A 14,026-nucleotide genomic window follows, 5' to 3' on the forward strand; every position below is an offset into this window, starting at 1 on the left:
AACACCAAAAGAGCGGGAAATTTTTAAGGGAATGTTCACTTCCTTTGCGATGCACAAACAATGGTCAATTGCAGATGGTGACTTTGGAATTTTCTTCCCAATAATAATCTTTCTTACGTCATCACCGAGAATGGATTTGTTTGAATTAAGAAGCTTACGGACTATTTTAGCTTTTAACTCAAACAGTCTATTTTCTAAAGTTGGGAGACCAGTTTCAGTTATAATATTATTTATGGGCGTCGTCCGAAAAGCATAACAACTTGCTATGACGGCTTGGTGATAGACCGGTTTAAGGATGTTGATATTAGATTTGCAGCTATTGCCATAAATTAGCAAAGCATAGTCAATCTTGCTTAACACAAGCATTTTGGTAAGATAAGCAATAGTGTTAATATGCGTATGGCTTCTGCAAGCAACGTACTGTATGAAATTTACCCTTGTTAAAATGTGCGTCTGCACATTTAGTACTGGTAAGTCGTTAATATTCACCAGTATGCATCAGTAGATTTCCTGCATCGCACATTTGTTTTCGACAAATGTGCATATTTTTTGATTTTTGTATAGAAATTTTAGCTCCTGACGAGTTTGAATTGGGCATATTAAAAACTATATTGTGCTGTAAATTTCTCAATTGTCAATCCAATACTCATGCAAAAATGTAATGTTCAATGTTAAAAAAAGGCTCTCAAAAGACGATGAGCGAGTATGCTACATACAATTGCTTCTTATAAATTTGGCGACTTAGAGTAATTAAATGACATTCGTTTTCATGTTATATGATGGTGCATTTTAGATGTCGTAGATATATCTAAATGGCGAATACAACGCATACAGATACGTTCTTAAGTGACAAAATAAAAAAAGAAACCGTGAATACGGAATGGTAATTTATATGGTATTATAGGGGATACGTTCCAAAATAAAAAAAAACCAAAATATTTAAAAAAATCAATTTAATTAAATGCGAATAAGCATTAAGTTTTTTCCTTTTAGGTAATTTGTTATTTGGGGAAATTACTTAGCTGAAATTAACTAGATTCGGGATTTTCGCAACAATACTTTATTCATTGAATAATAAGGTTCCTTTTATTCTGTTTGTTTACATTCCCAAAACCGCGAATAAAGAAATTTATAGCCGCGAATATGGGAATTGGTCGTATTTTTTTCATCCGCGAATAGTGAAACCGCGAATAAAGGAAGCGCGAGTAAGGAACTTTTAGTATATTTTCATTATTATTTTATATATTTATACATTAAAATATGAACTTACTTATAAAGAATATATAGTTTGTTAACATGAATTAGACATCAAAACTTAATTTCCTGTTACATAAAAAAAGGAATTTTTTTTAAAGCGGGAGGTGCAGAAGTTATATCCGGAATTTCGAGATTTTGGGCTTCATAGTGCACGCAAATGTTGTGAAGGCCTGCGCAAGTATTTGCTGCCTTCCTTTAGTCGAATATATTTTATCGGCATCTGATTAAAATACGCCTTTGATCTAGAAAAATGAATAGGCTTAAGTTCGACTTTTGTGTGGATTTAACAGAAAAAAAGTGTGGGTTGCGTCCATGCATTCAATCACTTCAATAAATGTATATTTCCATTTATTATTCGTATTATTTTATTTACCTTTCACAAATTTAAACCTTATACTTTGGTTTATTCATTAAGTGAACAATTTGTTTGTGTTAACTGTGATAACTGCTTTTACTACTGTTTTGCTAATGATTCCATTTCTATGCACATTTAAAAGTTGCAATGGGCATGCATAAATAAATGTACCAAAATTTTGTAAAGACTGCAGTAATAGTACGAAACAGTACCGAAACTTACAACCTTGCATAAAGGCTGTTGTATTTGCTGATTGTAGGTCCACTAAAATGAAACTGAAACAAATCTTTAACTTTTTTATAGGTTAACTAAGATTGTAGAAGAACATTTTATATAATAAAGACAACACAAATGTTATATATATGAGCGGTTAATTTTGAAAATGGCATAAGTCACTTTATTTTTAAATCTAGATATTTAAGGGTTCGCATTTTAAACTGTTCAAAAATATTGCCGCCAACTTGCAAGAAGACTTATATTTGTTATCTCAGAATACTATTACGCGATTGCATCATTTGTTGATCATTTGATCATTTTTTCACTTAAAAAGGCGTTTATTGAGGAAAATTGGTACAATATATATTACATTATGTATCAATTATTTTTCATTATGTTCTACAACTTTTTCCATTTTTGCATCTTTAACATGACAACGCGGGACAGTGCGTCGAAGGAACGTGATTGGTTTGGCAGTGAACCGATCATGTCTCCATTTTCACACTGAAAAGGTGGTAATCAGAAGACGCGCGTCTGGTGAGTATACTGAGTGCGGTCAAAATTTTCATTCGACCTGTAATAGTGTATGCTTGACAACCCATCCAACCTGTGGCTGAGCATTGCCATGCAAATGGATGACTTTGCATCTGTTAGCCGCTATTGCTGGTCTTTTTTACAATAATACATCGTTTAATTTGTTCAATTGGTGTCGGTAGATATCTGCTGTAACAGTTTCATTCGGTTTTAGCAGCTCTTAATATAATACACACACACCACAATACACAATATACCATACATTCGAATGGTAGCCGTATTCCCGCCTTTTTGATCTTTTCCGTCACATATAAGCTTTAAGAAACACTTGATTCTGCTAAGCTGTTCGAAAGTTGTTTGAGTGCTTCAGCTAGGTGTTCGTCCAATAAGTCTTATAATTCAAATATCAAAATCACCAATTTTAAACCGCAAGTTACTAAAAGTGTTTGAAGGGCTTCGACAGGGGATCTCTTCAAATCAAACAACATAAGTAATGAAAATCGAAAATGCAAACCGCCATTAACGTCTGCATGCATTGAATATATTAATAATACTAAATGGAAAACTTGTATTTTATGTAGATAAAATCAAAATGATCGAACCATTGTATAAATTTATACTTCCAAAAACATTATATGGAAGGTTCAGTTGTCAAAACGGTTAACTCCGTTTTTGGGATTTTATTAAATTTTCAAAGCACTTTATTAGCTCCTATGTGTACATATTCAAAACGAATTTCTCTAATAATAAGTATTAACACTACTAAATGACAAAATCGTTTTGGCCACTGAATAACAAATAATTTTTTTCAGAAGCCAATCTGATTACTATACTCCATACTATAATGTATATACATCATCAAGTATATAAAGATTTGTGCTAACTACTATATAGAAAAAATAATAACCTACTCAGACTCACGTACGGGACAAAATAGAAATTTTGAAATTGTCTTAAGTTTATGGAAATCACTTCAAAGTACATAAATACAAGCTGAATCAACTGAAATGAAATTCTTGGAAAGTGGACACAGTTAGTTGTAAAAAGAAAGCTCCGTTTCATAAGGTTCACATGACGCATCAGGACTTTTTCTCTACAAGCACTTCAGAAAATCCTATCAATAATAGAAAGGTATCAGTGACAGGGATATGCACTGAATAAAATTAGAAAAGTCGAAATCCCATCTGATAAAATTTGAGTATGACTTTAACAAAGATACCGGATTTAGTGCCATAAATATAGGAAAAAGTCTAGCAGGTAGATCACTATGTTTGAAAAATGTGATCCAGCCTTTGTTGCATCCAACAGATAGAACAGAGAAAAGAGGAAAGATATGATGTAATTCTTGAAATTCTGAAACCTTAGGATTACACATGTGTTTATATAATGACATTTTTCCGTAATAAGAGAATAATTCAAAGACTGAATTTGAACCAATAATTTTCTTTCAGTTGCCAAATCGGTTAACTCCCCCAATCACGAAAAAATTTTAGTAACAATAACAATTACTCCAGGTATATTCCATCTTATACTTTCTACATGTTGTCAAACCAAACAGGCGTTTGCAATAATACAGTCTACATCGTATTTTTTAATTTTAAACTTGAAAAAAATTTTAACAAACAACATATAATACTTTATCGTTTTTCTTAACTTTTTGTTTTATGAAGTTAACCGGTTTGGCAACTGGATCATCCATATATATAAGATAGGATATTTCGCTAGCAACATATGCGCAGCAAAATGAATAGATTTACTAGAAGCCATCCGATAAAAACAACGATAAAAACAAAGGATATTAAAGACCGTAAGAGAGAGTAAAGAATTGAAATGAGAACATATACTCAAAATTGTACGACAAGTATGCGTAAGCCTACACTATGAACGTATGTATTCTATACATATATGTTTGCTTAAGCAATTATATGTTAGCACACCCTCAAAATTTTTCAATTTTTGATTGTGTGCATTGACAATTGATTTTGAAATCTATGCTTGGTCGTTTTTAATTTTGCTAAGTTCATATGAACAGTTTTTTACGAATAAATTCGACTTTTTTTAATTGCCATTGTTTCTTTATACATTATGTAATTATTGCCAAAAAATTTGTATTATAATTATTGTTACTGGTTTCTGCTATAAATACATTTATTATTACTGTCCTTTGTAGTTGTTTCATTTTCTATAAAAAGAGAACAAAAACATTGCAACTTTTTGAAGGATGGGGATACGTTGATTTTGTAAAAATGTTCGCAATACCCGAAGCTCCGCATAAAGTGTGAATTCTAAATCGATCCAAGTATGTTCTTCTGCCTGTCTAAGTAATGTCTTAGTAAACGTTCTCTGATTGCAAAAATATACAACGAATCTGTAAAGGGCCAAGCCCACGTAACGCAAAGTATTTTGAAGTATTTGACAAAAAGTGGGTCTTTTTCTGCCACTTATATATTGCAACAGCTGCAACGAAAAAAGTTATCATCCGTACATCCGACATATATTTCAAAGTCATAAAATATCAAATTCTTTTATCCGAGACTTTAAAACGGATATCTGGCATTAACCGTCATTAAATCCTGAATACTTCTTATTCATTCCTATGTTCTTGTTTTTTTTCCATTGTTAAGATAGACTTCAAATCCGCTGGACATGGGCCAAGTCGGTCAAGGGACATGTCCACCGTGCAGTGTAAATCGGGAACGCCTCTGTTTTACGAAACGAAAACATAATCATCTTAACTATTTCCCATAAACCGTAACAAAAATTGTTTGCGTGTTGCATGTTTTAATGTACATGTGGTGGTGCTCCTTCTTGTGTTATGTGTGCTGTGGTTTCGGGTATAAAAGAGTTTTTAATGGAATGTTTCATACCCGTGCCTTCGATGCTAGTAATTAACTTCATGATAATTTTTACAGTAGCAGCATCGGTGAACTCATTGGAATTAAATGACATAAACTTCATTTTATCATTTTAACCATTTCTAAAATTAAAAAATTTTTTTTGTTTTGTTTTATTTGTTTCCTTTCGTATTGGTTAATACTTTTACAAAACCAATTTAGATAGAACATTTGAAAGCATTATTAAAAATAACAGTAATACGCTTACAGTTTGTTATCAGTGACAAATGCAACAACAACAGCAACTAACTGTGCAACTTGCGTGTAAACGGGTAATAGACAAACTCAATTTACATTACTGTCTTTTTTGCTGAAAAAGCTAATTTAGTTAAGCATTTCTACAGCATTCTATTTACATTTTGCATGCAACTGCAAATAGAAAAACACAGCATCTGATATCTGAAGGTATTGTTGAGACTAAAGGGCGTAACTCTTTTGTAGAAAAAAAAGTTCGAGTGAATTTTATTTTATTTTACATAAAGGGAGAATTGAGGTTCTTTGTCAATTTTGTGCTCGCCAACTTCAACTAATAATCATTTACCTAATATTTTAGTAAATATTTATTTGAACGATTTTCTAACACAATTACTAAGCAATCCGAATTTAAGCAGTCAGTTATTAGGCACACGTTCAAAATAACTTGTGAAAATAGGATGAGGATTATTAAGAACATATTTATTCTTAGCTATAGTTAGCTAGACTAAGTTAGGGAGAAAGCTCGTTTAGGATGGAGAATAAGAATAGAATAATAATAGGCTGTGGATAGAATAAGAATAGGATAGGAATAGATTAAGAGTACAATAAGAATAGATTAAGAATAGGGTAGGATAGTTTTAGTTTAGTAGGAGTAATATTTGAGAGTTGGTCGAGTCTGGACTCAAGCGCGAGTCGGTTGCGCATGATCCAGTGCGGAGTCGAGCCCAGTGTTATAGCCAAATTCATGCTTCAACTAGAGCCCTACTTCAACCGTACCCCAGAGGCGATATTTGTTACTGTGATTGAAACAAATAGTGATATGAACAGATCTATTGAATATGCAGTCTTACGCATACTTGTCGTACAAATTTCAGTAAATGCTTTCATTTTAGTTTCCTTATTCTCTCTTGCGATCTTTAATATCGTTCGTTTTTATCAGATGCACTTAACAAGTGTTTAATAATTTTGCTGCACGAACGTTGCTAGTGAAACGTCCCATCTTATATGTATGTAACGTTTTTGTGTCATTGTAGAATTTTGGTTTAAAATTGCCATGATCGACAAAACGAAAAGATTTTTACTATTTATGATATATACTATTATTACACTTAAAATTTGAGACTAGAGACAGGGACAATTTTTCATTTGTTTTTGTTAATCTAGTCTGGAGTACTGAATGAAGGAGTGAATAATGAAATTGTAAATCGGGTGCAAATTATAATATAACAATAATAATAATAAACTCAGGAGTAACCGAATCTTTTATATGCACTACCTTTTTCTCAGAAAAAAAAAAAACATGAAAATATATTTTCCTTACTCTATACTTTGAGTGGGCAGATTTTTATGATTTTGACACAGATCCTGTAGGATCACTCGCAAATAGACGAGGAAACTTTTATCGGTGCATGTATTTTAGGTAAAAAACCCAACTCTTTTGCTTTCGAAAACGGAGTCGTTCCCAATTTATGTTGTACTGCGAGCGTGTCCCATGATCTCTTATCAGAAAATGTCCACCCCAGGGATTAAGCTATTAACCAGAGGAACGTATGAACAGACGACAAACGGATATGGTTAAGTGCTTTTCGAATTTGAAGCATATATGTACCCTACAAGCTCTTCGGAGCTTTTGGGCCCTTGGATAATGGGGTTTTGTAGGTTTATATATTTTAGGCTATGAATAAAGAGTTAGGCTATGAATAAAGCCCAAAAAAAATATTTTTAGCGTTTGAAAAAAGATGTCCTCTTAATTTAAGTTGTTCTGCAGACAGGTTCTTGGATCGATTCAGCGGATTTTCAATATCAATTTACGCGCAAGGACTTCCAACTATTTTTGCGTCCAGGAGTATGTTTACACTAGACATAGCATAAACGGACATGCTTAAATTTTGTGTTTGTTGCATATGCTTTAAAAAGGGAATAATCCCTTGCCCTAGCACTGAGTATAAAATTTTATAAAAGCATGTATGTATCTGGTAAATAAAATGAAAAAAAAACAACGAAGAAAATCAATAATTTCAAGTCACCCTATTCCAGAAAATATAAGTTGGCCACATAAGAATTAAGTGCGTTGCACAGAGGTGCTAAAGCTTTTAACTTATAAAATCAATATGCTCGGATATTGTTTCGACCCCACTCTGTATACGACGGCTTGTTTTTGACAAGTGTAAAGATAGAAACATAATGTTTTTCTTGTACGAAACTCGTTACTTCCATATATACGTTCTTTTTTTTATTACCTATATTACCTATTTTTACCACTACTACGTACCTACATTTACTTGCCATTTTTTATTTAAATTTTTTATTTAAATTAATAATTATTTAAATTATTATTTTTAGATTGAGTTATAATGAAGCTGCAAATTCTGCCGCCTAGCACATAGAGATAAAAAGTTTTACTCGTAAGCGATTTGGGCAAAATTTTCCTCATTTAGCAATCTACTATTACTGCACACCTTTTTCTTAAAAAAGAGTTTACTATTAAAAACAACCAAATTTCTCTATATTTTTGTAATTTCCGTAATTTAAGGATTTGAGATTTTTTTATTGTTGTTTATATAAAATACGTGTTTTCACAATTAGTTATAAGCGACAAAAGATTACAAAACGTTCGATTACCGCCAATATGGCTGCATTGCCCCACGACGACTTGTTAGGGTAAAGGCCTTTTGTACAATATTCTTGAGAGAAGTAGGATTTGTGAGGTAATGGTGCAGATGGACCTATCCTTTCCATTCCATTTATATATATACATATATATATTACTATCAATGTTGGGTAATGCTTCTTTTACATTCCCAACATTTATTAAAACCCGTGTTTAAAAAACCTTTCACTTCCACTTACTTTATCAAAGGTTCGACTTTTGCTAAATTACCGTATTGCCGTTTTTCATTTTATTTTTAAGTAAAATTGTTACATCTTTAAAGCATTCAATAACCAAAATCAGTTTTGAATCATAATTAAACGATAAGAAACGAAATATCATTATATGTACTTAAGATTCTTGCACAAAGCACTTTCCATATTTTTCATGGTTCTCCTCATCCGATAATTTAAACGACCATTGTTCGAAGTACCGCATTGAGAATTTCGGTGTATTTACTACAATTAATGTTAATGGATTTCTCTTAATTTTGATTTAACGTACACAATCAGAACACCATAATTTAAATTTGGTATTCTTTGAGCATATTTGAACTTAACGTGACTTGCGACTGGCAATTGTAACTGAGCATAACTTTCTTCATTTACAAGTAGATGGCGACCAAGGCAACCATCACTGCTAGGTGCTAAGCCGCCCGTAATGATGTCGCAATAAGTGCCAGGTGGCAAAGAAGTATATAACTTCTTGCTGAATATTCTTTCAGAATCGTTGTTTATTGCCACGAATGCAGCGTGCCCTCGGCAAAAGGCTATTTGGTTAGGGCCGTTAGTTTGAAAGTACATAACACTGGTTTCACGCAGATTTCTGCCATTAAAGTAATTGGCAAATGCTACCATATTCAGCATAACTGGCCATCGATGTTCACATACCCAACCAGAAACTCGTCTACATTGATAATTGGCATCAAATTCAGGCCCCCGTATGCCGTCAGTTGTGTTCACCCTCGGTGCACCTCGGTTTACATCTCCATCTAAGTAGTGATATGAGCTCATAATCCGCTTTAAACGACCAAAGGGATGTGCTAACATGAATACGTTTGCGATAACATATTTGGTTCGCTCCTTATGTGTCAACACTCGATTGCGGCTGAGTTCACTTACTAATCCTCGTTGTGTGTCGTGCGAATCTACGAATACTAAAGCATTTTGATGTGATAAAAATCCCATCGCCGGTCCCCAATTTATTAAAGAAGTTAGTGGTGCAGATTTTGCGTTTATTATATTAGCTAATTTCACTGCATATAAGTATTCGGTCACGACGCCAATCGGCGTGTACTCAGTCCTAGAAAACGCGTTTTAAAATAATGCATTTTATGTAACTTTTTTTACAAATACATTCAATTGAAGCCTATTAAGAGGTAACAGTCAAAAGAAATTAGTTTTTTCACAATTTGCTTAGCACAAAAGAAATAGTAACGGTATAATAAAATTGTGCATGTTACTACGTATATCTTTCAGTTTTAAAAGAAAATTTCAAGTAATATATATGTATTAAATATATGTTAAAATATGAGAAAATGCGTCCTTTCTTTAACAAGTTTCGCGGCATACAAAGGAGCTGATCAAAATTTTAATTTAAGAGAAGCGGATTTTAAATCTATTGAACTTTATACGTTTGGCGAACAGTTGAAAGAAAACGTTCAATTTGCAGCGAAACGAAAGCGATCTCTTGGTAGTAAAAAATGTTAAACTAACTTATCGAGAATGTTCTATATATGTCCTCTCAGAACTTTATTTTAAATACAAAAAACTCAAATGAAAAAGATGAAAAGTGAAAGTTGTGCTGCGCACTGTTTTGCAAATACATGGTTTAAAAACACGAGTTTAAAGTTTCTGCTCTACTAAGATTGCATCTATTAACCCAATAAAAAAAAGATTTTCTTTTTTTTTTATTTACGATGGTGTTACCATTTAATCTTCAAATATGGAATACTTACTTTGATATACTATCTGAGCCCATATCGACAACGTCGTGGTAGAAAAACGGCCTAGAGCCAATGGAGAAGTTAAAATCTACATTTAAATTGTCAAGGCTATCGAAAATGTGCTTATGCGGTAAAACAAGAAAAAATTAAATAGATTTCAAAACATTAACAAATCTAAAATATGTGAAAATCTTAATTTAAAACGTACTTTCATATCTTTAGGCCACACGTGCTTTGCCGCATCAATGCGAAATCCGGCAACACCCATTTTTAAGAACTGATTTAACATCAAAACCATTTTCTCTTTGACCCCACTTTGAGCATGATTTAAGTCAGGATGTCCATTCTTCTGACAGTTTCTTATCTCATGTGCATGCACTGAGTTGTTGATTATACAAAATTTATGGAAATCGCTCTTTGTAAATGGTACGCCCGGATAATGGTAATCGGTAATGTTAACAATACGGTTTAAGGAAGAGAGTACTACTCCGTTGGTAGATACGTTACTGTAATACGCCGTCGAGAGTGAAGCCATATGATTTAAATTTACATCAGCATACAAACGGACGCCGGCATCATTGCAAATACGACTCATAGTCCAAAAATCAGACTCAGTGCCGGAACGTGATCCAATATAGTAAGAAAGCAGCTCATATCGTTCCCACCAGGGATGGGAGTACACGGAGGTATTTAATACAACATGTTCCAAGACAGGAGATAACTTGCCATAAAAAAAAATTTGCACTTGAAATGAAGCTTTTTTTCTTTTTATATCCACCACCGAAAGATGGGAGTGTAATCATTTTATTGTGTTGTAAAAAGTTGTTTTGTCTAAAAAGAAGCCTCGGATACCCTATAAAGTGTATCTGTGCGGTGCTATTGACGTTTGCTTGGTCGCAAAAATGAAGATATCGACATCAAATTTGGTAGAATCGTTGAAAGTTTCCGCACGCGGAACTGTATTGAAAGTGGAGCAAATTGGTCAGAGCACGCGCTCGCAGAAAAACGTTAACTGGACGCAACTCCGTTTCGTTACGCAAAAATATGTAAGTTTTTGCTCAGTATTCGCAAATTATGAGAGATAGAAGTTTGAATTTCTCTACACTTTATGGGGAAATCTACTGCTTATGTGCAAAAACTAATTGAATCGACCGTACTCACAGAAAGTTGCAACTGATTAAATTTTCCTTTTTTCTTCTTTTCTTTCATTCTTTTCTAATCATAAGGTTAGCAAAGCAGAATGTATAAAATTATGTTGTGCATTCACTACACACATATTATCTCCCTAAAAATGCGTTAAGTCTAAAATAAATATGATGCATAACACTACGTGGTAGATTAATTTTTTCTTAAAAAAACCATCGATATGAGTATTAAATAAAAGGACTTGGTGAGTGGAATGCGACTTCTTATTCTGTTCTTTATGTCAACAAATATAATAATAGTATGGAATCCCGGGTATTTTAGTGAAGGTGTTTGAGTATGACTTTTTCACTTATTTTTGTGTGTAAGATGTAGAATGCGTAAGCTTGCAAAGCTTAAAAAAATAGCAGAATCCGTCCGTCTTTTACTGTATCTCTCCGTCTGCATAACTCAACAGAACTGGCCAACAAATTCCGAGGACTTATTACTAGTCATACTAATAACTCCGATTTCGAAGATATGATTGTGCATCTTTGTGATTACTTGAGTGGTTCAGCCGAATCACATAAACATATGATTTCGAATTTATTTATTTCCTTGATATGAATTTCGTGAGCCGAATGTAAATTTTAAATTAGTTTATTTTGTTTATTAAGTTTATTACCTGCACACCTCCATAGCCTCGTGGACCTAAAAGTGTACGGCATTCTTCAGCTATGTCTAGGAAAGGCCATTCCATCAGTTGCACTATTATGCCCCGCGTACCCAAAAAATGTGGATTATGATATGGTGAAAATACATTTTCTCGAATTTCGTTTTTGTGATGTTCAAACAATTTTAGTTCGGTTGAAATTTTGAAAAAGGAAAATAAAGCCACGACGCTAGTAGATATTACTTTTGCATTCATGCTAAAGTGGTGAGCAACAATACTGATGAACATACCCGCAATTTCTAAAAACTCTATAATTTGGCTAATAATCTGTTAAAGCATATGGACAATTTTTGTTTGCTTAATTACATGTTCAGTAAAGTCCCTGAATATGAGACAGCCATATTGTGAACACCACAATTTCACAAAGCACGCAATCATTTGTATTTCTCCCTATTTAATTTCGTTAAATGGGTTATTTTGTGGTAATTTTCCGTCATGCAGTCATTTACAACATGCAATTACTCGATGTACGTCATTTAAAGCGCATTATTGTGCCTTCGCAATCTCTTTTCCAAATAGTGTGTTGAGAGTAGTTCAATACCCAGAAAATTTCCTACGCTATTCGTCCCTTTGCAAATTTTGTTTTATTCTTTAACATTGCTCTTTTACGACGATTAATCGGGCGAATGTTAACATATTAAAAGTTTACTTGTTGACCATTCAATCCATTGCTGTCAAGTTCAATTGTAGACAGATCTTAAACAGAAAGAATTCAGCTATAAGCTTGCTCATAGCCACGTCAAAATTTAAAATAGTCAAATGTTTCATTTGCGGCCATTTTCTTCCTTTTGGTGGACCCTTAAACGCATTAATTTTTAATTAAAAAAAAAAAAAAAAAACCATACAAGAATTCGAACTAACTTTTCTAAAATATAAATATATCTTAAAATGGTTACTCACATCTTAAAACTATTACTAATCATCACAGCATTCTTCTTCAGTTTCAGCTTCGCTTGAAACGTATAACTTTGCCATTGCGAGAAATAATAAAACACATAGGAAAATTTTGCATGTCTAGGAACATACGAATGTGTATTTTCGTGTCGACTTGCATTGCAAGCATGTTGTGTTTGCGGAAGCGTTATATGCCGAATAAGGCTTTGCAGCTGCGATTTGACCAGGGACTTGCAAAGTTGTACCATGGACTAATTTAGCACGTACGTAGGGAGTATCAGCGCTTACGGTATTTCTCGGCCCAACCAGCACTAGTGGCAAAACATTTGTCCATTTTGTATTACCGTGACGTTTAATAGCATTTTTCAGATCTCGAAGCCATCTTTTAAATGGGCCGTTAGTTTGAGGATGACATAATGTTCTATGGGTGACTTTGGAACCAAGAACAAATTCTCGGAATAGAGAGAATTCAAACTAACTGCCTTTATCAGTTGGAATTTGTCATACCTTCATTTTTATTACCATTAAATGCCAAATGGAAATAATATAGGACACTTTATCTGGATTTAACTCATAAGTTGAATGATTAATAGGTAATCTAGGGAGTATCGAAAGTGATAGAGTGGGAGCTGAAAAATTGTTAGAGTTTGATTGATGTTGAGCATTATTTGTATTCAAAAATTCAATTATTTGTATTCCGACTTAATGGTTTCAATAATGAGAGGCCTTTTCATTGAAATTGGTACGTTATTATCTGGCAGTCGTAATGGCCCATCCTATATATTTGTTTTAGGCTGCTCACTTTACTCAGATTTTTGGTTAAAAATATCAACCGAGTGACCTTTGTTGCCCTGAATTTCATTATTGTATGTTGCAGTGATATCGTTACGGGGGTTGAATATAGGACTTGCTTGGTGAGAAGTTTCCTTTGGATCAACGAACGGCTGTATGGTCAGGTGGTACGGTTGTACGGGTATGTATCTTTTATTTACAATTGAATTTATATAGTGTGTAGATATATATATTATTTTCATTATTATTATTATTTTAAGTTTAGACTAATGAATTGAATTCTTAGACTAAAAAAAAAAGACATTGAGCACAAGCAACACAGGCTATCGGCTCTAATTTAAATAAATGGATATTAGATAATAAGCTTAGTAGTATTAATAATGTAAAATATTGAATTGATATTCTGTTCTGAAGCTGATTGTAGAATGTTCAAAGGGTT

The 14,026-nt window shown here is 33.1% G+C and overlaps 1 protein-coding gene across 1 annotated transcript; it reads right to left on the minus strand.

Moving 5' to 3' along the window:
• Positions 1 to 8,571: 8,571 nt before the first annotated feature.
• LOC119643825 (alpha-amylase 1-like) lies at positions 8,572 to 13,129 on the minus strand. Its single transcript, XM_038043333.1, has 5 exons — positions 13,084 to 13,129; positions 11,854 to 11,993; positions 10,255 to 10,767; positions 10,059 to 10,168; positions 8,572 to 9,403 (listed from the first exon to the last, which is right to left on the minus strand). Exons 1-5 carry the CDS (start codon positions 13,127 to 13,129, stop codon positions 8,572 to 8,574), a joined length of 1,641 nt encoding a protein of 546 aa, XP_037899261.1.
• Positions 13,130 to 14,026: the final 897 nt, after the last annotated feature.

The sequence above is a fragment of the Glossina fuscipes genome, unplaced genomic scaffold (genome assembly GCF_014805625.2).
Source record: "Glossina fuscipes isolate IAEA_lab_2018 unplaced genomic scaffold, Yale_Gfus_2 64556, whole genome shotgun sequence".
Classification (NCBI taxonomy): Eukaryota; Metazoa; Arthropoda; class Insecta; order Diptera; family Glossinidae; genus Glossina; species Glossina fuscipes.